At 38.7% G+C, this 26,964-nt stretch overlaps 1 protein-coding gene across 1 annotated transcript in view; it reads left to right on the forward strand.

Moving 5' to 3' along the window:
* The window catches only part of PEPD (peptidase D), a 210,261-nt gene that overhangs the window by 33,918 nt on the left and 149,379 nt on the right, over nt 1-26,964 (forward strand). The window contains exons 4-7 of the mRNA XM_034788453.1: nt 1,970-2,033; nt 5,943-5,990; nt 7,618-7,679; nt 19,961-20,005. Coding sequence (XP_034644344.1) covers nt 1,970-2,033; nt 5,943-5,990; nt 7,618-7,679; nt 19,961-20,005 — 219 coding nt within the window. The remainder of the gene's footprint in view (nt 1-1,969; nt 2,034-5,942; nt 5,991-7,617; nt 7,680-19,960; nt 20,006-26,964) is intronic.

The raw sequence follows: 26,964 nt of genomic DNA on the forward strand, positions 1-26,964 counted from the left end.
TCTTCGGATGCATCCGAAGAAGTGGGCTGTAGTCCACGAAAGCTTATGCTCTAATAAATTTGTTAGTCTCTAAGGTGCCACAAGTACTCCTGTTCTTTTTACTCTTCAAAAGAAAGTTTGTCAGTAAATGAGAGAATACCTTGAAGTGAATTATCAGCAATTTCCCATAGACCACAGAATAGTAAAGAGAATTTACTGATCAAAGGACAAAAAAAAGTTTGCAAAAATAGAAGAGCTAGTATACTATAGGATCTGACCTACTCTGACTTAAATTGTGCTAAATGAAAAGAATAAAATCCAGCACATTTGTGAGCATAATATAGGAATTACTTACACATCATCAGGAACAATTCTCAGCTTTGCTTTGAACAATGCAGGAGGACATAAATGATAATTTGAAGGCACTGCAGTGGAGCATTAAACAACAGTTATCATACGTTAACTGGGTTCATAGTTAGGGTTTAACTGTTAAATAGAGCCAAAATTATAAATGTTAAATTTATTCCCAACATTGTTGGAATATTTAATGACTTAAATATTTGAGGAATGAGGGGAAAAGAAACCTTGCTAATGAATATAGAGTATGCAAAGACCTCAGAGGTAAAAGAATTATAAAAGGTTAGGTATAGAAAGGGACTAGAATTTGAGTTGTGTTTAAATAAAATGTTAAAAATGTATGCAAAAGAAGGCAAGATATTTTTCTATACCTCACAAACATTAATGAGAAGAGGCCATGGGGTAGTGTCACTTAAAGGAGTATTGTGATTTTAAAAGTTTTTTTTCTTTTATCAGTAATTCCTCCGTTTATTAGACTGGCAAAAAACCCTCCCACAAATTTACATATGATATGTGGTGATTACTTTCGGCATGAAAATAGACTAGTCTTTCCTTTTGCAGGTAAGGGTGGGAAGGGACATGATTTAGAACTTACTTGTTGATTCATCACTAGGACTCATCAGTTAGTGAAAAACTCACTTGCACCAAGTTGTTTCCATGCCTTTTGAAAATTTGGACACAAATGAGTGTGGCACAATTCACAACTCTAACAAGGAGGATTACTCTGGGAATACAGGACATTTTAGACTGGAGGAGACTAAGGCCTGGTCCCCACTAAGCCCCCACTTCGGACTAAGGTACGCAAATTCAGCTACGTTAATAACGTAGCTGAATTCGAAGTACCTTAGTCCGAACTTACCGCGGGTCCAGACGCGGCAGGAAGGCTCCCCCGTCGATGCCGCGTACTCCTCTCAGCGAGCTGGAGTACCGGCGTCGACGGCGAGCACTTCCGGGATCGATTTATCGCGTCTTAACCAGATGCGATAAATCGATCCCAGAACATCGATTGCCTGCCGCTGGACCCTCCAGTAAGTGAAGACGTACCCTAAGAAGTCTAAGTTTCAGACCTGAACTAGGTCAAAACCTTAAAGTAATGTAACCATAGTAAATTTTCTTATGAGCTATTGTACTGAAACATCAATGTCTATTAAAGTTGTTATTCTTGATTTGTTTATATCTATGATGGTACAGTTGTGCTAATAACCCGATGCGTCATCTTTCATAACCTAAACCAGGGGTCGGCAACGTTCGGCACGGGGCTCGCCAGGGTAAGCACCCTGGCGGGCCGGGCCAGTTTTATTTACCTGCTGACGCGGCAGGTTCGGCTGATCGCGGCCCCCACTGGCCACGGTTCGCCGTCCTGGGCCAATGGGGGCGGCGGGAAGCCACGGCCAGCACATCACTCACCCGCGCCGCTTCTCGCTGGCCCCATTGGCCTGGGATGGCGAACCACAGTCAGTGGGGGCCACGATCGGCTGAACCTGCCGCGTCAGCAGGTAAATAAAACTGGCGGGCCCACCAGGGTGCTTATCCTGGCAAGCCGCGTGCCGAACGTTGCCGACCCCTGACCTAAACTATTCAATTTTATAACATGGCTAACACCAAGTATTTGTATTTTTATTGTATTCTAAAGGATTCATCATCCTGAATATTTCAGGGAGAAATATGCTGTGGATGAAGTACACTATAAAGATGAGGTGAGTGTCTGCTTTTCCTAATATTTTGCCAATGAATACAAAATTAATGGTTGTTCTGAAAGTATGGCAGTAGTTTTCTACAAAAAAAACTTGTTCCACTAAATATGTTGTCTCCATTTCCTAATTAATTAGTCCTACTTCCAGTTCCTGAATAATGACATTTGTTTTATAAACTTTTCTAAAACTTTATAAAATACGATGCTGTTGTTTTATTGGATTGTACATTGAGACCAATTCAGAGACACTTTTTAATATTCTCTGTATTTAATAAAAAGGTTCATTGGGCATGATTCTGAAGGGTTCTGGGGACCTGTGAAGAAAAGACAGACAAATTGCCTGACAATGGGCTAGCAATGCCTCCTTGGCCCTTAGAAGCTTGCAACGGGGAAATAGTTCCAAATGCTTAACCAGTAAACATAAACTTTCCTCTTTACCCCTATTTCATAAAATGTATTAAATTATCATTAGCTGTTTGAATCTAAAATATTTTAGATTCAATTTAATTATTTATTCAAATATTACTTTATCTCTTGTATTCATGTATTTTTAAATATGGATATTAATTGCACATTTAAGGTTCTCTTTGCATTGTTGTTTTTGAGCAGCTGTTATGTTTTTGTGCACCTGGCTAGTTTATTTTTTTTCAGTAGGAAAGCTCAGCAGGATTATGGCAGCATGTTTGCCAAACTCTGTGGTGAGTCTTATGGAGAGCAGCTTAAAAAGGAAGATCTTGCTATTTCTGTCCCCTGCAGGATGCTAACCTGACTTGCCAGACCCAAAATCTTATTTTTACCAGCTGTGGAGATAGTTTCATTTCATCTTCATATTGAAATTATCTCTAAACTGTGGTTGTGCTAGTGTATTTCCTTAACTGTGGGTTGAGGAACCTGTGAAGAGATTGCTGCTTGACGCATTTGGGTTGGAATCATAGTTTCTTGTTATCAGACTTGATGTGTAGAATACAGAAGTACAGAATACAGAAGCCAAGGCAAGCAATTGCAAGGAGGAACACATGCTTCTTTACAAGGATCACATTTATTGACATTCTGTGTGCAGTCTATCAACAAATGCCATTATCATGTATCTTTTTATTGTGTCTCAGTGCTTAAAATTTTACCCAGGAAGGAATATGGATCTCTTTAATTTGGGTTAATTTGTAAGCCCATGTATCGACATTTTTCTCCCTGGAGTATGCCAGCTTAAGTAATAAGCCAATGAAGTTTTGCAGTATTGCAGTATTTCTCTGCAATATGAACCTGTCTGTATTTGACAAAATTGCCAGGTAACAGGTTAGCCAAGTCAGAATGGCCTGTGACAATATATTGCATATACATTAAATAAACACCATTCAAGAACGCTTTAGCTTTTTAACTTCTGTGCTTAGAAAGGAAAAGCGGCTTATGTGAAAATTGTCCAGTGCTTTCGAAGGTGAGCTCTCCCTTTATTCATGTATTTATTTAGTCAGTTAGTATGTACATATTTTGAGATATTCCTGGATTATGCAAGCAGTCTTTCATTTTTCAAAGGATTTGGATACAGTGCTTGCCCATTCTACTAGGAACATATGCTTCCCCAATGTCCAGGCATTAGGGGCCTGATTTGCAAAGGTATTTAGGCACCAAAAGATGCAGATTAGTATCTAACTTGCTTAGGCATTTCTGGAAATCCCACTAGGTGCCTTACTCTCATTAGGTGCCTCTGTAAATTCCACTAGACCTGTAAATACCTTTGTAAAATGACTCTGGACAGTAGCATTGGAACAATTTTTATAGTGGGGGTGCTGAAAGCCAATGAACAAAATTGTAAACCCTGTATATATGATGGAAACCACTTCAAGCCAGTGGGTGCTGCCACACCCCCAGCACCCTTAGTTCCAACACCTCTGACCGTACAAGTCTGACACCTTGGTTATTGTTTTAGCATCTTTGACTTGAATTCATTAGTTGAGCATCTGTACCAGATTCTTCAATGATGGATACTGCTGGAAAGTGTGTAATAGTCACAGTAGCTCATGAAGGTTAGAAAAAAGAAAAGAGCTATAAAAGACATTGCAGTATTGATATGTAATGTACTTGTGACTATGCATTTAGTTTTTTACTTCATGTGGTACGTGTTATTGGAGCAAACTGGTAACAAGTTGATGGTAATTTGGTGAAATATCCTCGTCCTAGTTATGTGGTTCATTTATTGGATCAATAAATGCATATCTCAGCATCCACATCTGTGCAGCCATATTAAAAGTATACCTGTCTGTGACACCAATGTTCTCTTCTCAAAGAGGTGGTAGGGTAAGACTTTATATTAAAGTCAATTATCTACTCCTCTCCATTTATTTATTTGTAATATAGTTACAACCAAAAGACAAAGCATTTTAAATACCAATAGTAGTATGAAAGTGGGAAACCCAGAATCTATTCAGAACTATCGCTTGTAACTTAAGTTGAATTCATACTGATTTTAAACAGTAGTGCAAATGGTGACGAGATATGTCTCTAGTGCAGTTTAATGGGACTGCTAGACTAATTCAAATCTGTGGTGATACCATTGTAGTGAGATGCCATTGTTATACTTTATTTCTTCTCCCAAAAGACCAGGCAGATGGCTGAAAAATATTGTGTGTTTCTCATTTCCTCTTAAACAGTTAGGAAACCAGGCTTATTGAGAAATGTTGGCCTCGATGTGAAACACACCCAGGGCATTTAACTGTGACTGTTCTTATAGAACCAGTAGAATCCCAACGATATCTAGTCTTGGGAAATGTGGCTGTTGAATTGACATAAGCTATTCTGTGATAGAAGGCAATCTATGGAAATAACAATACTGTGTTTTACTTCAATTTCTTGTGGCATACAAATGGAACAAGTTGAAGTGTAAGCTTTTAATCACACCCAGTGGAAATGAAAGACCTACACTAGCCTCAATTTATAAATGCATCAAAGATGCTGAAGGAAGTTGGGATATTGTAGAGGAGTTTTAATCAAGAAAAGATGACCCAGTGAGAATAACTAACTGTAAATATTCAGCACACGATAATGTAATAACATTAATGCATACTCTGTTTTTATATGTAGTAGTACACATCTTTTCCTGCTGTAATTCCTGATTTCCATGTCCTATTATGTGGGTCTTCATAGAAAAAACGCTTCTCAGCTGTCGCACATTTCCTCTCCAAATAATGGCAGTAGATTTAATCTCGCAATGCAGTTGCAGCATGTGTCTTAAAAGGACACCAACTTAAAAACCACCTTTCTGTCTGAACACTTTTTTAATGACTCTTTTAACAAGTGACATAAGATTACTGAATCTGAAAGAGATCAGAGAAACGTTTTTCTCTTTTCCAGTTTGTTTGTTTATTTTGTGCACTTGACAACACTTTGTATATAGGGAGTATCACTGTTTCCTCCATCAGCTAGTTAGTCCATTTCCCCTGCCTGCATAGGTTTTTCACACAGCAACGTGGATGGGGGATGGAAGAAAAACTTCTTTTAAATCATAAAAAGTGACAGATCCACACATTTGTCAGGGAGGTGTAGGGCCTGAAACTATTTCATCATTTTTGTTGAATATATTTCTGATTCATGATATTTGTTTAATTGATATAGAATCAATTTTGGATGTGATGAGATTAGTCATGCTACTTTGGCTGTGTTCTGGTGTTTAACCTTTTTTATTGTATCTCTTTTACAGCAAAAGGTTTTATTGATTGATACTTTTCACCAGTTGTATTGCCACCTTTGCCTAACAAGCAGAACATATGAGGTGACTTCTTTTAGCAGGCTTGAAATGTTAGTACGTTTCTAAGGTTAATACACATAACATTGACAAGAAGCAAATTGTCCATAATAAAATCGTGATATATGATGTGGATAGGAAAAAAAATGTACTGTAACTGCAATCCTGTTCTTTTAGATAACCAGTGTCTTGGCTTCAAAGAAACCATCAGTTCTTCTTACATTGGTAAGTCATATTTGTCGTTCTTGGAGAATACTTATCCAGTTGCTCTTCAGTAAACAGATTAATTAATCTGAGATGTCTGCTCATTATGTATCCTTTTTGTCCCTTCTTCATCCCAGAGGCTAATGTCACCATTCTCCAGTTTGAGGCCGGCCATCTTCGTATAGTTGACTAGCCTTTCTCCTCTCTCCTCACATTCAGTCAGTGAGTTGCTAAATCCTATCCCTTCTTCCCTGTGTCCTACTACCAAAACTCTTATCCATGTGGTAGTTTCACACTTAATTTACAGGAAACCCACTTGACACCCACATTGCCTCCCTCCAGTCCATTCAAAATGCTGCAAAATCACATCCTGCTTTCCCATTGTTCTGACCACATCACTTGTATCTTTGAATCCTCCGACTGGCGCTTAGAGGAATTAAAATACTGCTTTTCTGTATGAAGAGGCGGGGGCTCAGGGCAGTTTTCCTTCAGTAGTATGAGAGTGGGATCAAGTTACTATCTAGATCCCACTTTAGATTACAACATAACATTCACACAACTCCAAGGTGGGAGGGTAGAGTTACAATGCTTTTCACTCCACACCCACTTCTTCCAAGGGTAAAGTGTGATGGTTATTAGAGCTATCCTTTCCCCTTCTTCAACTTTCCAATATTCTGTTGGGACTGGTACATGTGTCTGTCATTATTTGTCTATTTTTATGGAGGTTGAGCAACTCCCTTTCTGCTGGGTCTGTTTCACTCAAAACTTCCTACTTCTCTGAGCTGCTTTCCCTCCCTGAGCTCTGGAGGAATGCTGATCCAAAGAACATTCTTTGCTAAGTTCAGCAGAAGTCCTGCACTTGTGCCTCTCCTCCATTGGTCTTGTTCCAAGCACAGAAAGGCAGTGCTGCTCTGTGTTATTCCCCACAAATCTAGACACGTCAGCAGCGCTACATAGCAGCCAGAATGGTGTCTTTCATGCTTCTTGTGTGAATGGCAAGCTGTAGGAGAGAGGCACTCCAATTTATGGAACAAGAGTTGTCAAGGCAGTATGGAATTACTTCTTTCCAAGGAAGTGTGTTTTAAAACTTCTTAATACAGTTCTTACTCTACTCCCACCCATTACTGTCTTGTTTACAGGACGCACCTCTTTTGCCCTCTGCTCTCCCCTTCCCCCCCCCAAGAAAAATGCTACCAAGCTATTTTAGAAAAGAGAAGTTTAGGCCTGCTTTCCGAGGCAGCATGTGTCAACTGAGTTCCATCTGTCTCTTCGGTAAGAATAAATATTTATACACCTCTACCCTGATATAAAACGCGACCCGATATAACGCGGTAAAGCAGCGCTCCGGGGGGGTGGGGCTGCGCGCTCCGGTGGATCAAAGCAAGTTCGATATAACATGGTTTCGCCTATAACGCGGTAAGATTTTTTTGGCTCCCGAGGACAGCGTTATATCAGGGTAGAGGTGTATGTGTCTAAATGTGAGCATGTAACCTTGTTTTTACTTCTTACTGATTTTATGCAATCATTCAAATTATATTTACAAGTAAGCTTTCTAAAAGACCTTATGTAATGGGTTCTGTCAATTAATTTATTTTAAAATACTTGTCTTTAGCACACAATAATAGTTCTTTTCATCTTCCCCCTCAAGCGTGGTGTTAATACTGATAGTGGAAACATCTCCAGGGAAGCTTCATTTGAAGGAATCAGCCAGTAAGTGACTATTGAGGTGGTTTTTATACATTAATTAAATTCTTGGATAAGTATTAATAAGGTTATACTGGTTTTATATTTCAAATTAAATCACCATGGTTTTTGCTCATGACAAATTATAAAATGTTAATACATAAGCAAGAGACTATATGAGCTACACTTTCATTGAAATCCAGAGATTTGATTTGCATTTCTAATGACTTAAGGGTCATGTCTACACAGGAATTAGCCATCCATGGCTGGCCTTTGCCAGCCGATTCAGGCCCACGGGCCTTGGGTTATGGGGCTGTTTCATTGCTGGGTTGACTTCTGTGCTCGGGCTGGAGCCAGAGCTTTGGACCCTTGGGCTCCAGCCCGAGCCCAGAAGTCTACACAGCAATGAAACAGCCCTGCATCCCAAACCCTGTGAGCCTGAGTTGGCTGGCACAGGTGAGCCATGGGTGTCTAGTTCTTGTGTAGACAGATCCTTAATTTTCCATTTATTTGGTTGTTTGGAAATCTCTTTCAATCTGTGTTAGCAACAGCAAAAATATGTACATATGTTTCTTTTTAGATTACTTGTACATTAAAGAAAAAACACTTAAATTCCTTGGCAGTGAATATTTGAATTTTACAATATGTGAAAAACAAACTTAAAATAACTTATACTGTCTGGCTACCATACTTTATCCTCTTATGTACAATACTTTGTCTGCTAAGGATTCTGGAATGTCCACTCCTCTAAAAAGACACTATGTAATATTTCTGCATAGAAGTGACCTTTGGAGGGCAATTCATACACTTTGATTTAATTCCTTTTAAAAAAAAGGTTACTGCCAGTGAAAAAGTGCTCCTAGATGCAATTGTGTGAAATGGTAGCTAACAAGGATAACAATTGCTTATTTCCTAGAGCAATCCTACATGAGATAGGCTTAGGCTTATGCTATAATATGAAGAAGATGGTCTGAATTTTGAATCAAAAGCAATAGTCTGCTATGAATTGTGATATCCTAAGATTTGATCATCCCCGCTCCCCATTTTTCAGCCAAATGGATGATGAACACTGTCTGGAAGTCTATTAAAATTAACGCTTTCTCAGAGATGAGTGGGTGGCCTTTTTATGATCCCTGACACTAAGTCAACCTGTTGTATTTCCCTCCATTCACCTTTCTGTCCACAGCAGATAACACTGTTACAGAGATGATAATACTGCATAGAATTTGCGGTTGTTGCCTGTAATTCTAGACCCTCATTTTGCCAGGTCACATGAGCACACTTTCTCTAGGGATAGCCTCTCCTCTGTGTCAGATAATGAGATTTGGAATCTGATTGCTTAATTACTTTTGTTCTCTTCTATAACCTGACTGGAAACTTAACCAGTCTGTCACAATTAAGGACACTGGAAAAATGGGCACCAAAAATTAAAGATTCTGTAGCTTTCAGGATCTTTCTGTGGAAAATAATGTAGAATATGACACTATTTTTGAGACTTCTGCTCTTTCAGTTGTTACACCAGTGTTCTATTCTGATGTATCTGTCTCCTACTGCTTTCTTAGGCATCTTTGCCCCAGATTATCACAGTACAACCAAAAAAAAAATAAGGTGGTGCTCTTCTTCTGTTCACTTCCTTGAAGTTTTAATCTGAAAACCTATTTGGAGTTCATGTTTATTTTAAATAACTTCTAGATCTTTTGTGTAGGAAACTTTAAAAAACTATAAATGTAACATATGTAATACAATACAAATATTTATTTGATGTGACCTATATTCCTCTATAGATTAATTCAAATAAATGTTATAGTAGCTGTGATGTAACATGGTGGTCCAAATTGGGTTGTGGCAGCTAAAGTTGGGAGAGAGTGATTTGATTTTTTTTTTTCCCTTCCAAAACTCTTGAAACTTACACCAAACTAGACAGGAGGTGTGGAGTGAACTCTCTACTGACTGTTCTGTACCTCATTTACTTTGAAAGCATTCAGCATGTAAAGATGCATCTATCTCACTTTTTTTAGAAATATGTCACATTGGAAAAAAAATACCAACAGTGCTTTAAAATCTCCAGTGTCTTCAACTGAGAAACAGCCAGCTAAAAGAGCCTTGTCTCTTCTGTTACATGCCTATAAATCTATAAAGTAACTGCACAATTTCTTAACCTTTGGTAGAATGGCTCTTTTATTGTTGAAGTACTCTAGACCTGAACTTCAGTATACTACTTTTTATAACTGTTTCTTCAGTCGGCTCACAAATTTCTGAAGAAAGCAATTACAGTGTAATTTTGGCCTTGTCTCGTTTTAATCCTATAGAAGTACCTTCCTGTTAGAACTGTTGGAAATTTTCCGATAGAACGCTTTTCTATCAGAAAAGGCCAATTTGTTGAAAGTGAACAATTCATGGAAATTTCACTTTTGTTGACTCTTCAGATGAAAGTCACCTATTGGAAGCCTGTCTGCTTTCCTGCCAGTTCGCTTGCCTGACTCCTCAGCAGCCTGCCATGGTTCTGGGGCAGCTCCACCATGCAGACTGCCCCAGAACTCGGAACCCCAGAGCTTGCAGATTTCTGGACCAGCTGCAGCCTGGGGAACCAGCTAGTCTGGGAGCCTGGCAGATTTGGGGGTTCTCAGTATCTAGTTATCCAGCTCCTCAAAAGGAAGCCTGGAAACCCAGGGGACAATCAGTGTTTCTAGGCTCCATGCTGCCGACCTGGAAGTCCTGGGACAGGCAACTAGGGTCTGTAGCTGCAGGGCAGTCCCACCATGTGACTGCTAGAGGGTCAAGGGATCCTAGGGTTTCCAGATTTCTGGGGCAGCTGGTTCCCTGAGCTGCCTGGTTCCTGCAACCTACTGAGTCACCTCTCCTGAGACTCAGGAAGCCCAGGGAATCCGCTGCCCTGGGAGCCTGGCAGCTCTGTCCAGTCTCCCAGTTCCAGAGCAGGGATCCTGGAAGGCCTGAGAGCCCCAACTCAGAGCGGGTTCCAGGGGTCCATAGTGCAAGGCAGCTGGCCCTGGAGTCTGGAAGCCTTGGGTTTCCTGGGCCCAGGGGATTTTCCGTGAGAGGGCTGCCCTAGAGCTGTAGACCCTGGAAGTCCAGGCAGCTGCTGACTGAAATTGATATGATTCTTGTCAATGTCACAGATGCCCACCACTGAATAGCATCCCTGAGTGAAACTGACAAGAATCATACCCATTTCAGTCAGCAGCTGCTGGAGTCCTAAGGACTATATTTAATTTTGGAAACACTGTATGTAGGTATTTTAGAAACACACATTTTACAGATTTCCATTTTGTTGGAAATTTTGAAATCCAGTATATTTTAATTGCAAATTGGAACAAAAACAAACATTAAAATGCTGAAATTTCCCATTATAAGGAAATTCTGAGTTTTGACCAACTCTGCTTCCTGGGCATTAGGCCTGTAATAGTTTATAGCATTCAGCTTATACTATCATAACTCTCTTCCAAATTTGGTGATTTACCAGAATATTCTTTAGCTTACCACTGCAGTTCTGTGTTAAATAGCTTCACAGGTATCTTCTGTAAACTTATTAAATCTATATGATGGTAGACCCAAATAAAGTGTGTTCAACTCATTTGTTAACTATGTGAAAGGTAAAACAAGCATGGAGGGTTCTTTTAAGAAAACCTGCAGATATGACCTGCTGTCTTACTATACTATATACAAATCAATATATTCATTTAAAAAACACCCTAGATTTTAATCAGTTATATTTAGGATGTATTGTAGGTCATCAGATAATATAACAGGAGGTTCTAATTCCTTACCACACTATCTTTCTTGCTATACCAATAGAATTATTTGTAGATGCCAGTAGTCTTTTATAAATATATATCCTGTCCTAAAATAATAGTAATGTAAAAACTGAGGAAGAGGGGAGAAATCTGTTGCCACACTCATTTCTCTTTTATCTTAACTCTCAAAACAAGTGACTCCTTGAGAATTTCCTAACACATTCTGTGTGCATCTTGTCTTGTTCCTTATTAACTCCATTTATTTGTTTATTTTGGCTGTATGAGCTAGATACACTAAATGCCTCATATGTTTTCTGTTTTCTCCATGGCACATTTTATTTTATTATTTTTTTATATGTGCTCATGGTCAACACACATGGTGTTGGGTTTTTCGTCTGTTATACTTCAGAGTTAGGTTTACAAACTAAATCATTCTGTTTGGAAAGTTCACATATTCTTCACATAAAGCAAATGTCAGGGACAACATTTTTACCAATCCTCAAACTAGCTTCTGACAGTCTTGTTTTCTAAACTGCAAGTGTGTAAAAATACATGTCCACTTGCTTTTGCCTAGCTTGGGTGTGTAAATCCAACATTTACATATGTAAATGGGATATTGGGCATGCATTTGCTTGTACACAGGTTAGAAAACAATTTGCCCCAACCTCCCCCCACCAATAAAATAAAGTTTGCTCATGCAGATAGTATACATGCAATCTTGTGAGCACAAAATTAAGCTCCTTCCAATTTTAGCATTATGATGAAGTGTTACCAGATTTGCCCGTTATTTTGGGGAACGCTCATTTATAAGGGTTACTCTTCTGGGGAGGGGGTTTCTGTAATTCTATCAATGTATTGCTTGTGTCACTTGTGTTTTCATATGGAGCTCTACTTTTCTCTTCTGCAAGTTCCCTCCTAGTGGAGCTATTCTGCAGGACTTAGGTTCCACAGGGCTGGGTTCCTCCAGCCCCAGAATCAGATGAACGCACATGCGCGCACACACTCACAGAGCACGTCTGAGCGGACTGGGTCGGTCAGCACTCCCAAGCTGACCCCTTATATGTCCATGGACTCAGCAGGCTGAGTCAAGCAGCACTTCCAACCTGCCACCCTCCTATGCCATGGGCACTGAACCAGAATAGAGTATGCCTGGGTCAAGCTGCACTTTCAAGCTGCCACCCTTATATGCCCCTGGACTCAGCAGGCTGAGTCGAGCAGCACTTCCAACCTGCCACCCTTCTATGCCGCAGGTTCAGCACGTCCCTATCCCCACTCTCATGTTACAGTTGTTCTGGTAGTAACCCACTTGATGAGCAAACCCCACAGGATTTTTGGGTGCTGCTGGGATCTTTAGCTTAGGTAAGAGGAGCGTTGCTCCAGAGCAAATAGGGAAGCATAAAACATAAGGGAGAGAGAGAGGGAAGCAACCAGCTTAACCATGAAAGTTATTTATTACCAGGTAATAACCATACAAGGAGAGCCAAACAAACAAAACAGTTTCAATATTAAATCTAGCTTTAATTTGATTACAAATGTCAGGTTTAGAAAACTACACCTGATCACACAAGTCAGGGTTAGAAAGCTATACATAGAGTAGAAAGAAAAACACACCACTCCGTGAAGCTTGAACCGGGTGGGGTTCTCATGTGGTGGTGGTGGTGGTGGTAGCTGTGGGTCCGGAGTGCTGGAGACAGGCAGGGCACCCAGCATGATCAGTCAGGAGATGAAGTCCCATTGGAACTGAAGCAGATTTTGGATCCAGGCATCAGAACATTTTCTTGAGTGTGGGTAGGGCTTTTTTGTAGGGAAACAGTGGTTCAAGGGAGAACACTAGATTTGTTTATGGGTAAACTGATGGCTCAAGGGAGTATACCAAAGTTGATTTGTTTAGGCTAGATAATAGGAACTGATCATTCCTGGCTATGGGCAGTGTTCCTTTGAGGGAGCTCACAATGCAATTGGGCAGCTTCAGTATTTTGGATACCAATGAAGGATTTATTACTAGAATTGGTCTGATAACTACTGAGCTGGGTGTGGAGCAGAAATCCCCCATCATGCAGTGCTTCCCTGCTTTTCTGGTCCCAGAGTTCAGTGTGGTTCTTGCCTTGGAATCTCTGTTCTCCATTCTGTATGCTAATGGAGATGCCTCCCTGTCCCATCTCCAATGCAAATGAGGCTAGTGGAGTTTCCTTAATCCTGTCACCCTTGTCTGGAGGGGTTTAGGTGTGTATCCCACTGCCTTTTCATTGCTTTTTGTAAGTCTTTCTTCTGATCGGTTTTGGTTCAAGCAGAGGCTGGGGGATGGACCTTCGTGAGTCAAAGAGGCTGAATACTGCACCCTGGTTCCCCAAGAACACAGGGCTGACAAGTAACAGAAGGTCTCTTATGAATACTTTGTTTCTGTGAATAATGAAAATCTTGTTGCTATGCTAAGTTACTTCAGGTCTGCTCTAATCCAGAGGCCAAAATAAGCAAGCTTTCTACTAGAGCTGATCTTGTACTGTATGTTTTCCAAGGGTATGCCGACTCTGTACAATATGGGTGGAGTGATGTGTCTGAGATAGGAACTAGAGACCTCTCTATATGTATAATTTAACAAGTCTTAGACCTCAAGGCAATTCTTTTCAGAAATACCATGCACAGGCTGTTTTTGAAGCAATGGGATTTCTTATCTGTCTGAGGTAATGAAAGGTTGCTTTCTGCTGCAGTGTGTATAGCTGTGTGGAGTTGTTACTACTGAGTAGTGCTCTGGACACATTCCATTACTATATTGAAGTAGGAATCTACCCCATTTGGCACATGGCTTGTATCCTTTTACTCTTTGCATAGTGTCTGTCCTGAGGCACTCAAGGGGCCTAAATAATTGTTAATCACTGCCTGCTTATGGTAATTGCATCCCCTGTTTACTTCAATAGGATATCTGTACCTTTTCAGTAGAGACTTCTAGCTATTTAGCAGGCAGGTCTCGCTGTTTGAGAGCTCCGATAAGCTCATTCTTCTACAACCATAGGCACTAAGATACTCTTTTTGCTTCTGATATATGTGAGTAATGCTTTTCAGACTCTCTTTCCCTCATTCCTCCCCTCCCACCACCCCATATAGAAGATTATTCACTGATTTTTGATGAATATGCTGGAGATCTACTGCATCTTGCCTCTTGACAGATTTCATGCCATCAGCTCTTAACACTTGGCATTGTATCTTCTCAAGAGGCTGTCAGTTCTGTCATTACAAGTTGCTTAATTTCTTTGACCACAATAGACAGTCTTGCTATTAAGTGCTGCTAATTCTTCTACTAATTGAACTGTGGGAAAAATGAGCTTCCTAATGAAATCTGTTGTATTTGTAATCTCTTACAACTGCAAAAAATATTTCTGTGCATTACTTTGATTTCTTTTGTAATAAACCTAAAACACCTTTAATTTTTTACCCAAGTTCTTATTTCTCCAACTCCTTGCTTTATTAAAATGCTTGCCTGTATGTTTACATGAATTATGATGTGTCTTTAAATATGACTTGAGCTGGACTGTTTGACAGAACCTATACTCTCCCTCACATAAATAGTATGCAGTCTTTTTAGCTCTTGCTATTCATAGGTTATCTAGACTTTCGGGGCTATTTATAAAGATGTATATTATTTCCATATTCTTGATTGTCTCAATATTTTACAGACTTGGTGAAGATGAATTTGCTTTTCAGGACCCCTTCTTGTTTTACTTAGTTCAAGTTGTCTGTCTTCTCCTATGCTTGCTGTGCTCCGTGTTTTTTTGCTATGGATAATAGTAGAAATAATATCACTTCGTAAAGCAGTTGAATCTTGCTCTCTATTTTCAGGATATTCATCTGCTCCTGACAGAAGCTGCCTCTTACTTGCTCCAATAATGTTACTTCCTTGCCTCACTTTTTCAACCTTTGGAATGTCTCCTTGAACATTAATTATCTTAGCTATTTTATTAATTTCCCACTTCAGAGCAATTACCTTGTCTCCATTATGATCCCTGGGTTATTTCTACCTTGGCCGAAAGGCCAACCTTAGATTGCTTTTGTCCTGCCACTGATGAGCAAGTTCACTTTTATGTATCTGCAGAAATGAGCCTCTAATAATGATTCACGTTATTATTTCCTGTAGTATAGCCATCATTTGTTCTCCTGTTTAACTTCAGACTGTATATTTTGAAGAACTAAAAAGCAGTTGGTATGTTAGCTGCAACTTGTAAAAGTACAGAATTGTTTCTTTGTAAATATTTCTGTTCACTAATGAATACTCATGTGCAGTATTAATTGTTTACAGTAGGAGACTGCTTAGAAAACCTGGTTCCTTTTCATGCTTCTGAAACTTACTTGATTTTTGACCTTGGACAGGTAACATAGCTCTGCCTGTTTTCCCATCTGTAAAATAGGCACAGTGATTTACCTGCCTCACATGACTGTAATGAGACATAATGCTTGTAAAATGCTTTCTTACCTTGAGTATAAGCACTATAAAATAATATACCTTGCGCATCAGATTATGTGCATACAAACTACAGTATTGTGGTTTAACTTAAAAAGGCATTGAATTAATCTTTTTTACTTACAGGACGCATTGAAGTGTGATTTTTCAAAATTGTTTGATGTAAGAGATTCAGACATCTCCTTCAAAATTGTTGGAATGTTTGGTACTTTCAGAATATCACCTGTTGGTCTGACAGAGCAAGACTCACCTTTAGATTACTCTGCAAGGTTCCTCTCTCTGATGCAGGCCTAGTATATTTTGGGGAAGAGGGAGGGAGAGAGGGTCTTGTCTTTAATTGATACACTGACAAATGTAAGATTTCTATAGTTTTTATCATACATGCATGAAGAGTTTCTGATTGGTATGTTTTGTACACAGGAAAAGCATTTCCAGTGGCTGCTTATTCAGGATATGTAGACTGACTTTTTGGAAATGCATGAAATTGCCATGTTTATTAAAGAACTGAGCACAAAATTAATTCTCTTTGAACATGCAGTTAAATATAATATATCTTAGTTTTGTGTTGATTAATTGGGGATATTAACATGTTACAGATTGTATAGTCATAGCAAAATGTCAGTTTTCCTTCTCCCTCCAGTCCATGTCAGATTTTTTAAGTGTTGTCAATTTGCAAATTGCAGTGAGATTTAGAATTGGATTGGTTTATATGATCCTCTTAGCAGAAGGACAGCTGGGGGTTCATTTTTTAGAGTATAATTGTTTACTATCAAGCATAATCTAAATATTTTAGAAGAATAAACAGGAATATTTATGTAATACTTTATATAAAATAATTTTGCTTCTCTGCTATTTGTGCATCCATGTTAATGACTACATGTTCTTCCCCTTAGGCTTATAACTTAACCAGTAACCTTTACAATGTAGCTTGTTCAGCTCCCTTGTTGCTAATTAAAGTGAAGTATAATTTGAGTAATTAGTACAGGCGCCCTTGCAGTCATAAATAGGGATAGCCTGCAGCCATATTGCTTGTGTTGTGAACCTGTCAGCATTCACAAAGGATTCAACCAGGTCAATTCTTAGCTGATAGATTTCCAACGATGAACTGTGTAGAATAGATGGTGCTGTTCCCTATGATTGAGTCAATGCCCCACCATTGTGTTCTAATTTGCTATCCTGTACTTAGCGCTGCAGATACCACAATGATCTTTTTTTGTGTCTGCGCTTAAAACGCTGCATCAGTGTTGTAGCACTTTAATGAAGATGCTCTACACCGACGGGAGAGAGGTCTCCCGTTGGCATAGTTAATCTGCCTTGCCAAGAGGTGATAGCTATATTGGTGGGATAAGCTCTCTTGCCGCCATAGTGCTGTCTACACGGGGCGGGGGAGGGGAACAAGTGGGGGCGGTTTGGTTGGTATAACTATGTTGCTCAGGGGTGTGGATTTTTCACACGCCTGAGTGACGTAGCTATACCGATATAGGTCTGTAGTGTAGACCGGACCTCAGATGAGAGATAAAACTCAAGTCCTGACTGTGACCACTGGTCCCTTATTCATGCCATTCCTCTGTTATCTGGCTTTCCCTACATGCCTGCTGACCGCAGCTGGTATTTAGGTGCCATATCTTAGGTGGGTGCCTCAACGTAGTGCTCTGGAATAGGTACTCTTCTCTACAAAGATAGTTATTTCAACAAATCTATTCAGTCACTGATCTGCCTCTGGCCTTTTTCTTCTCTCAGTCCTAAGTAGCTCTTCTGAAAGAGGTTTATCTTTCTTTTTGTTTCATTCAGTCCTTTGCACTTGGCTGCCTTTTTTGAGTTTGATCTCTTGTTTGGTTGGTTTGAGTAATTTTGGATCCCTGTATCTTTTATTAAAGTTACAAATTTAATAAGACAATCTCTGATTCACAGGAGAGACAGTATGTTGACTGACTAGATGTGTATTTTCATCTTTCCTCGGTGCTTGCCTTCCCTGTCCTTTATGGCCTCTTAATCTTTTCCCTCAGAAATTGTTTGTTTTTTTTCCCCCTACTCATAATGCCATTGGCTGTTTTGTACTTGTCCATTAGAGAGACAAGGTGGGTGAGGTAATATTTTTTTATTGGACCAACTTCTGTTGGTGAGAGAGACAAGCTGGGGCCAGACCTGAAGAAGATCTCTGTGTAGCTCAAAAGTTTGTCTCTTTCATGAACAGAAATTGATCCAATAAAAGATATTATTTCACCCACCTTGTCTCTCTAATATCCTGGGACCAACATGGCTACAACGCTACACTTGTCTATGTAAGTTTAAATAGAGCTGTTAGTGCAACTTTCTGCCTTTTTACAATATCTCCTTTTGCTATTTTTCTTCGTTAGTCTGCTCTGAGTTTGCGTTTCATTTGTTGTGTTGATGTTGCTTATGTTATATGCAGCTTATATCCTTTCATGTCTTGTTTCCTTTAATCTCTCTTTAGGGGCATGGTGGAATACTCTTCAGCCGGAGATGGAATTCAATCTTTTGTTCATTGAACCTCATTATATTAACTTTATTTCTTGTTCATCAGTTTTTCTCTATGTAGATTTGTGTTTAACTGGCTCTTGCATCCTATGATTACATCTGTACAGAACTACTTTAACAGCAGTTATTGGGATAATGTTCAGATGTTGTTCTTGAAGAAAATAAAATGTTACTAGACTCTCTCATGTTTCCAAGTGACCAGTTGTTTTCCATAATGATGCAGAATGCTGAATTGTGGTTTTCGTGTTTGGGGGGGTGATCCACTGGTGTCTAAATGAAGACCCTTAATATTGAATACTGTGCAACATGTACTTGTATTTGTTGAAGTCTGTGATAAGTTGGCATTTTCTATCTCATGCTTTTGAAGTAGGAGACAAAGCTACTGACTCTCCCATTTTTAGATTTTATAGGTTCATGAGCACATGTTGTAGAAATACTTTTGTTTATTGTATTCATAGATTGATAGGTTATTACTCTGCCATCTGAACCCCTAGACATTTAAATGTGACTTTGAACTAATCTCTTAAAAATTGGGTTTGTACCTTTTTTGGTGCCTTATGATATATAAAGAAGGCCTGAAAGGCACATACACACTTTTTAGTTTGTTTGTTTATTTATTTATTTATTTTTAAATACTTCAGAAGTGTGAGGAACCTCCAATCTGTCTTCCCTAACTTCACTGAAAGATCTATTGGAGTGGGACATCCTGGGGCATTTTCATTGTGAGCTCTCAAACTCTAATTGAAGAACTCATGGCACCGGATTGTCCTTTTAGTCAAAGTGTTTATTAGTCATTGAAATGAAGTGTTAACAACAAAAACAAAGTTTTGAACAACCTAACTAAAAATTTCTTCTCCCTGCTTAATGTCTCAACCTTCGCTCTATTGGCTCTTGTAATACGAAATGACAACAACTGCTCCAGTTATCAGTCTTTGACATAAATGTCTAACATAGGCAACAAAGGGAGCCCCTCCGTCCATGCTGTCTTGAGAGGTGGTTGTGGGGAGTTGGAACCTTCACATTCCCTTTATGCATCATAGAGAAGCAAAAAGAGGACACATCCTTTTTTATTTTTTCCTCTGTGCAGTTCACCTTTGACAAGTTTGTTTAATCTAAATATTATTTGATTTCCCCAAGATTTGAAACTGCTAAAGAACTTTAGGGATGAACATGAAATATTCACCATTTTAATTTTATTCAAGTGTATTTGAGGGATAAAAATGGAAAATTATATTTTACCTATTTATAAAAAAAACTCACTCCTACATAGGGACAACTAGCATGTATGCCCTCTGAAGCCTGATCTTGAAAATGCTTTAACTGGTTTAAATGTATACATATAATTAATCCCATGGACTTCAATGGGACTACTGACATGGGTAAAGATAAGCATATGCATTTGCAGGATTGGGAGCCTAAATACGTTTTTAAAAATTATGATGCAGTACATTATTTGATAACTAAAATTGTACTAGTTATCATGTGCTCAGATGAGACACTATATAAAATGCATTTTAGTGTTTAGAAAAATTCTGGGATCCACAATTCATAGTATTGCTAGTTTTTAATTCTGGTGTGTTGTTTTTTTTTTGTTTTTTTGTTAGATTTAATGTGAACAATAAAATTCTTCATCCTGAAATTGCGGAATGGTAAGTAGTTTCTTTTCCTAAGCCCTTTTTTGTAACTTGTTTATTTTATTACTTCTCCCAGCAGAATCTGGTAAATTCCTTATTGGATGTTTTACAGTAGAAATTCCAACAGAAGCCTCTCCCTTTACTGTTTGACAGTTTTTTTACTCTTATGTTTCATGCTGGGAATGAAAATAACATGCAAAGATTCAGATTTTAGTTTGTTTTAAAAATCAACATTCTGTAACACCATAAGGAACAGAAAAGTTAAGTAACATTTAAAAGGAATAGGCAATATTACAATGAATACCAAAGGAAGTATTAATTTAAAACTTGATATAAGGGGTGCTATTTTATAAATGTTTTTACTTCCTTTAGGTTTTATTTTAATAGCATTAATTCTGATGAATTCTTTTGTTGTTCATATATATATATATATATCCTATGTAATTCTAGATGAATTCCACAGTAATCTATTTATATATTAACACCAACCTAAGATAAACCAAATGATAAGGTGCCACAGAATATTAATGTTACTATTTCTTAATTTTGTACAATATTAGTTACAACACTTTGTAATATATGTAAGTTATATTAATATACTATTTTGTCTTAGAAAGCTTTTGCATTTTGGTACCCGCGATTCCTCCATTTTAACAGTATCATTAACATTGTCCTAACAACCATTTTATAACTAAGGTTTTGTGTTTTTTCATTTAGCAAATTAACTGAAGAGACAGCAGAGTGGATTTTTGCTAATTAAATAGTTTTTTAACTAAGCATTTTAAATGTATTATTCTGGATCTGAGAAAACAAAACCTTACTTATGATAGATAAGCTACTTGTTTTTCAGAACCTTTGAAAAATAAACAGGAAAAATACATACTGCATCCTAGTATTGCAGCTTGATATATTACAGGCTACTATACATTATTATTATTAATAACTTGTGTTAATAATAAACATTACTCTAGTATTAGTAATCTTCTGTACAGTAGTCCATGTACTGAAAAGAAGTGTAAAGTTGAAATTTGTCTTGAAGGCACCTGATCATTAACATATCAGAATAATGGAAGCTTAATAAGCCAGATTCTTTGTTCTGCTGCATATCTGTTTCACTACTTTGGTGGTGTAATAATGTCTTAAAAGAAAAAAGGAACAAGTTTTAGATAAAATAAAGCTGATGGAGATGTGCAGGAGCTGAGTTCCTCTTCTGCAGTTCCTGCACAATTTAGGAGAGGGAAAGTCTTAGTGCAGAAACCTGTGCCAGCTGCATAAATGTTTAGATTATGGACTTTTATTTTTTACACACACACACACACACACACACACACACACACACACACACACACACTTCCCATGAAGAAACTTGAATAATTTAGAGTTAAGGTTTCTGAATTACTGAATTAGGTGCTTGATCCTGCAAGGTGCTATGCTCTCTATGAAGTACATAGAACACATGGATAGTCACACTGAAATCAATGGAGCTACTTAAATACTGAAAATTAAACATATACTTAAGTGCCTTGTCAGGATATAGACCCGTTCAGTGTGTTTATCACTAATAGTTATGGCCCAAGATATATGGATTAAGTTAAAGTTGAAAGAATTTGTTATACATTTCAAGAAACTTTTTATAAGTTGTTGCTTTTAATTTTCCCCCTAATTTTTCTGGTATTTGCTACAATCCATCCCCTGATCCCCTTATCAAACTAGCATCTTGTTTAAAAAAAAATTAAAAAGTTAAGTGTTGCTCCAGAGTGGAGTGGAATCCATGAGTACTATATGAACTAGCATTGTCCTAATCCCTGGTTTCGCATTGGTATGTTGATCTGGGGTTGAACATGGAGATTCAGGTAGTAACTGTTATACCCAGATTAGAGCAAACTGACTGGCTCCCATTATGCTAGTGTGACAGATATTGCAATCCCCTGTAATATTGTTGGGGACCATATTTTATTAATTTTATGTATCATAGTGGGCCAAGGATTATATGCAACTCCAGAGGGGAGGGTTACCACAACTCTTCCAGGAGCCCAAAATAGTAGGGGGTGAATCACTTAGGTTGCGAACATCTCCATAGAGATACCACCCCCTGAGGAGGCTTGCATATACTGGTTCAAACTGGGTTTTCCAGAGACCAACAGACCAAAAGAGAGCTTTTGATATAAAAAGGCTGGGTTTAAATTTTCTCCTCCAGAAAATGGACAGGACCTTCAGTCAAAGGGGGGCCCCAACCTTGTGGAAGAGTTGGAAAGACTTTGGCCCACTAGGACCCCATAAAACTGATGGATGACTCCTTTAAATATACCAGATGTGTTTAAATCTGTTTATTGTTTTTATTATGTTTCATCTGTAATGTTTTTTCCTTAAGAATAAATGTGCTTGTTTAGAAAGAGCTGTATGGTCATTCGTAACTACTGGCAATACACTGTTCATAGCCCTCTGAGAGAGAGCCTTTAGCCAGACGGATTTAATGGGGATATCACAGTGTAAACTGTGCAGATTTAAGAACTCAGAAGGACAATGAGCAGGTGATTTCAGGCGACCTGACTGGGCATTCCCGGAGTGGGCAACAGAGGAAAGGATACAGGTGCAGTTTCTCTGAAACTTTGACAGCTAGCACTTCAAAACACAAATGTCACAGACTGTTTGCATATGAGGCAGTCAGGGTTGGTAACACAGTACTGCAGTATTCCTTATATGAAGCAAGATTACTTAAAGCATTTTGAATGGGTACTTAGATAAGTCTACTATTAAACTCCTTTTCCATTTTCTTGTCCATACAAATCTTGAGATTCAAAGATAATTTATGGGGCGAGATAATTCATTTAGCAGTTCAGATACCCTTGACAGGTACTCCGTTAGCATGACTGGAAGTTTAGAATAGAGTTGCTGAATATGTTTAGATAATGCTATGTTTTACATGTGGTTACTTTCTATTGCATAAATTTTCTGATCCAGATGTCCTTTTAAATAATGCTCCACCAGTGATTTGTTCATCTTAATGGGTGAAAAATTATGGAGGTGCTCTTGTAGCTCCTTAGTTAAAGTTGCATTGTGATTTCCACTTCAAGCAGAGGCTAAATCCTTCAAAAATATATATGTCTTGCAGAAGCATTCAAAGTATCTCTGTTGCAACAAGATTGAGATCCTTGGATTTGGGGCATTGCACATGGGAGAGGAGGAAATCACTTAAAGGAGCCTTCTAAAAATGGCCACCTTTGGACATTTACAGGAAGGAGTCTCATGATTCTATGGGTCCCTGTCACTAAAGAATGCCAACAGGTGGCTGTCTGAAAAATTGGTACCCCCCTTCTGAGGCTCCCAACTCAACAGCATCACATTTTTTAAAAGAACATCATTGCAATAGTATAAATCAAAGGGTATTTATTTTCCACCATGGATGGTACTGGAATTTTTTGTTGGGAACTTCCAGTCCCTTATGCTATATTATGATACTCCAAAAACAGCATTTAGGGGTCCTGTGATATGATCCACTGCCTACAGAGGGTCAAATACAGAAAGGAAGGAAGAGTGAGCAGATAAATGATGGGCCTCAGGGACTGAAATTAAATGGTTGATGCTGGGAGAGCAGCTGATGATAGCCATCTGTGCTTCCATTCAGGCGTCCATGAAAGTAATGCTCCCTTAACACCACTGCCCCAGTGTGACCCACTCCCTTGCAGAGTCCTGTTCTGGCAGAGATGAGAAGCAGGACTCTCTGCAACCAAGAACATGATCTTTGAGTAACCTGACAAGCTGGCTTAGCAGCAGAGATCAGGGCTACATTTCTGACCTCCCTGCAGGAGGTACTCTCTCACTTTACTCGCCTGCTTCTTCTGACTATTTGTTACAAGTAAGAGGCAAGAAAAGGGGGACATATCTAGTTGCATGTGGATTGAGTGGAGCTACAAACCCTACTCCTGAGCCAGCTTGTCCGTCTGATGAAGACCCTGCTCTGGGTTGCAGGGGATACTGTGCTGAAGGAAATCAGCTTTCACTGACACCAAGCTTAGCCTTATCAGTGAGTTCTCAGGATACTGGAGAAATAGGACAGCAGCACTCTGGAGGGCTTCAAGTAGTGTCTGGGCATATCCCAGACCCCTTCATCTCAGGGCCTCCATCCCACCCAGATACTCTATGTTCCCCTGTATCTCTGCTCACCTTCCCTGTTTTGGGAATTAGTATTTATCCCTTAGGGAAGTTAAGGGATAGAGGGACTTGAGGCTACAGTATGTGCAGGTGGGAGAGTCAAGGTGGATGGGGGATGTGAGGTAGAAGTGTAGGGGAGGAAATCAGAAGGAAAGTATGAATTGAATTTGAAGAGGTTGGTGGAACTAGCAGTGGTGCAGAAAGAATCTCCTTCCTATATTGTACTTGTATGCTAGAGAAGAACTCTGGGCCTCGTTCTTTCCCAATTTAAAAAATAGCACTTGGTATGCTTTCTCGGGGCACATAGCTCTTCAGAAAATGACAGCTACAGCAGAAGAGTTCAGGTTTTCTGTTCATGTGTAATTGAGAGGAATTTGTAAAGGTTGATGTGTTCTTCATAACTTGGAAGTGTCAAGCAAGTGTTTTTTTGGGGGGGTAAGGAGCCTAGATGTTTGGGTGATATGGCATATGCACTAAGACTGCCTTAATTAATGGCTTCCTTGGCTTTTTCAGTTTGTACCTAAGCAACATTAGCTGAAAAGCAATACATTTTTGGAGTGAGGAATATTTTTTTTTTTAGAATATCAAATAGTTTGGGTCATTTGTATACTACATTTCATGACAGGGGATGCACAAAAAGTCTTCTCTTTAAAGTTGAATTGATTACTTTGAGAAATATTTTTCCATTGACACATTTATTCTTTCACATTTTAGCAAAAGCTATAGCATTTTGTTTTCCATTATATTTGTTGGCGAAATCCCATTTTGTCATAATTGGCAACTAAAGATTAAATGGTTGAGCCTTCTGAAGCAACAATAAATGTGAACTAGTCTCTCCCACTGTCCTCTAACACCCTGCTGGGACAAAGGTTCATTACTGACAAGAGTGTATGATAAATTATGGGTCTGATGTCCCCCACATTCTATAAGCCTCTGTTTTCAAAGTTTTCTAATTAAACTGCTTTATCATGCAGTTTAAAAGATGAAACATATAAAGAGAACTTGACCTGAAAACTGAATTTTTTTGCAGTTATTGCAGAAGTTTTTTGTTTTAGATTATTTACATATCCAATACAATTTAAAACCTACATTTAAGTGCTTTATTTAAAAGGTCAGTTAAAAAATATAAAACACATGTGCTGGATATGTAGTATACTTTAAATATTCAAGTCACCCGCCCCCACTCCTCCCCCCCGGGAAAAACACAACACAGACACTGAACCAGTTTGACTTCGTATGTCAGTCAGAATGAAGTTTTCCTACAATTGCACAATGGGCTATTGTCAGTCTATAGTCCTGGTGTCTGTCTACCATAATGCTGATCTCCACATCAGTCATTTTATTGAAATAGAAATAAAGTAATTGCAATGAAAAGTTGTCACTGGATAAATGTGTTCCAGTTGGAACATGACTAAAAGCCATCCTTTTGCCTTGGCATTTATCTGACAGAAGCAGCTCATTACTCATAGTCACTGTTCTATTTCATTGCTTTTGCTTCTTTAATTGAATAGAATCAAGTACTAAAATACCAATTGTTATATAACGTTTTCAATAATTTTGGCATTTTAATAACATGTAGTATATCTTAGAGGGGTTATCTGAACAGTGGGGGAGAAGCATTTAGCAGTGTCTGAACATTGTTTATATATGCTGTATTTCACTAGCAACTTTAAGAATGATGAACTTGAGTGTTTATGGTCAGTTTCATATCTTCTGTGCTTTCTGTATATTTTGAGGGACAGCTGCAACTTTTTTTCTTTTGTTTGAGTGGATCCTGCTACAAATGAGAAAATTGCTATGTAGCTAACTTTGCCACGTTTTAAAACTGGGCAGGAGTTTTGTGAGTGCATTTATATGTATATTTCATGTTTTCATTATTTCTGTAGAAAACTTGTAATACTTTGATCAGTCAGTGCTTGATCTGTAAAGTTCTGCTTAAGATCTCAAAGATCATTTTGTGTTCATTATACAACTTTCTCTTTCAAGCATGTATAACTTGTCCATTTAAAATCTTTGGGTAACTAAAAATAAATTGTATTGTTGGATAATTTATCAATAAGGCAAGTGAGCATAGGAAATCCTGTAATTTTAGCACTTTTACACCATAGGCATATAGTTTAAGGATAGGTTCAGGATGTGCAGAAGTGAATTAGCAATCAGGGAATGGGTATGAATCATAGGATTTTGGAATTACAGGATGTAGGCAATACAGAGCCTTTGTTGAAAGAAAGAAAGCGACTAAGAAAATGCAGAAGAGATTGTTTAATAATATCCAGTTACTGTTTTTGTGAAAACAGTAAAGGGATTACTTTGTTTGATAGTTTAAAACAGATAGTAGATCAGATTCTTCTTCGACTGCTTCCTCATGTCAATTCTATTCTAGGTGTGTGCATGCCCACATGCACAATCGTTGAAGATTTTTGCCTAGTGGTATCCGTAGGGTTGGCTGTGGCACCCCGTTGAGTGTTGCATTCATGCCCTGGTATATTAAGCGCCACTGACCCTATGCCCTCTCAATTCCTTCTTATCACACATGACAGTTGGTCGGAGTGCCTTGTCTTGCATTGCAAGAGTGTTAGTGGTTCTTTACAACCCATTGTCTATCTTCTTTATATATCGTTTGTAGATACTTAGTTAGCCATTGTGTTAAGTGTTAGGTTTGTTTGGTAGTTAGAGTCCCGGCTGGGACTTCACCCTGGAGCTGGGCATGCCCCATTCCCCCAGCTTCAAACCATGCTCGTTATGCAACAGGGCTCTTCAACAAGCTCACGGACGCAAGGCTCCATGGCCTTAAAGACTCCCGTGCCACCCTCCATTCCTTG

This window comes from Trachemys scripta, chromosome 13, assembly GCF_013100865.1.
Source record: "Trachemys scripta elegans isolate TJP31775 chromosome 13, CAS_Tse_1.0, whole genome shotgun sequence".
Classification (NCBI taxonomy): domain Eukaryota; kingdom Metazoa; phylum Chordata; order Testudines; family Emydidae; genus Trachemys; species Trachemys scripta.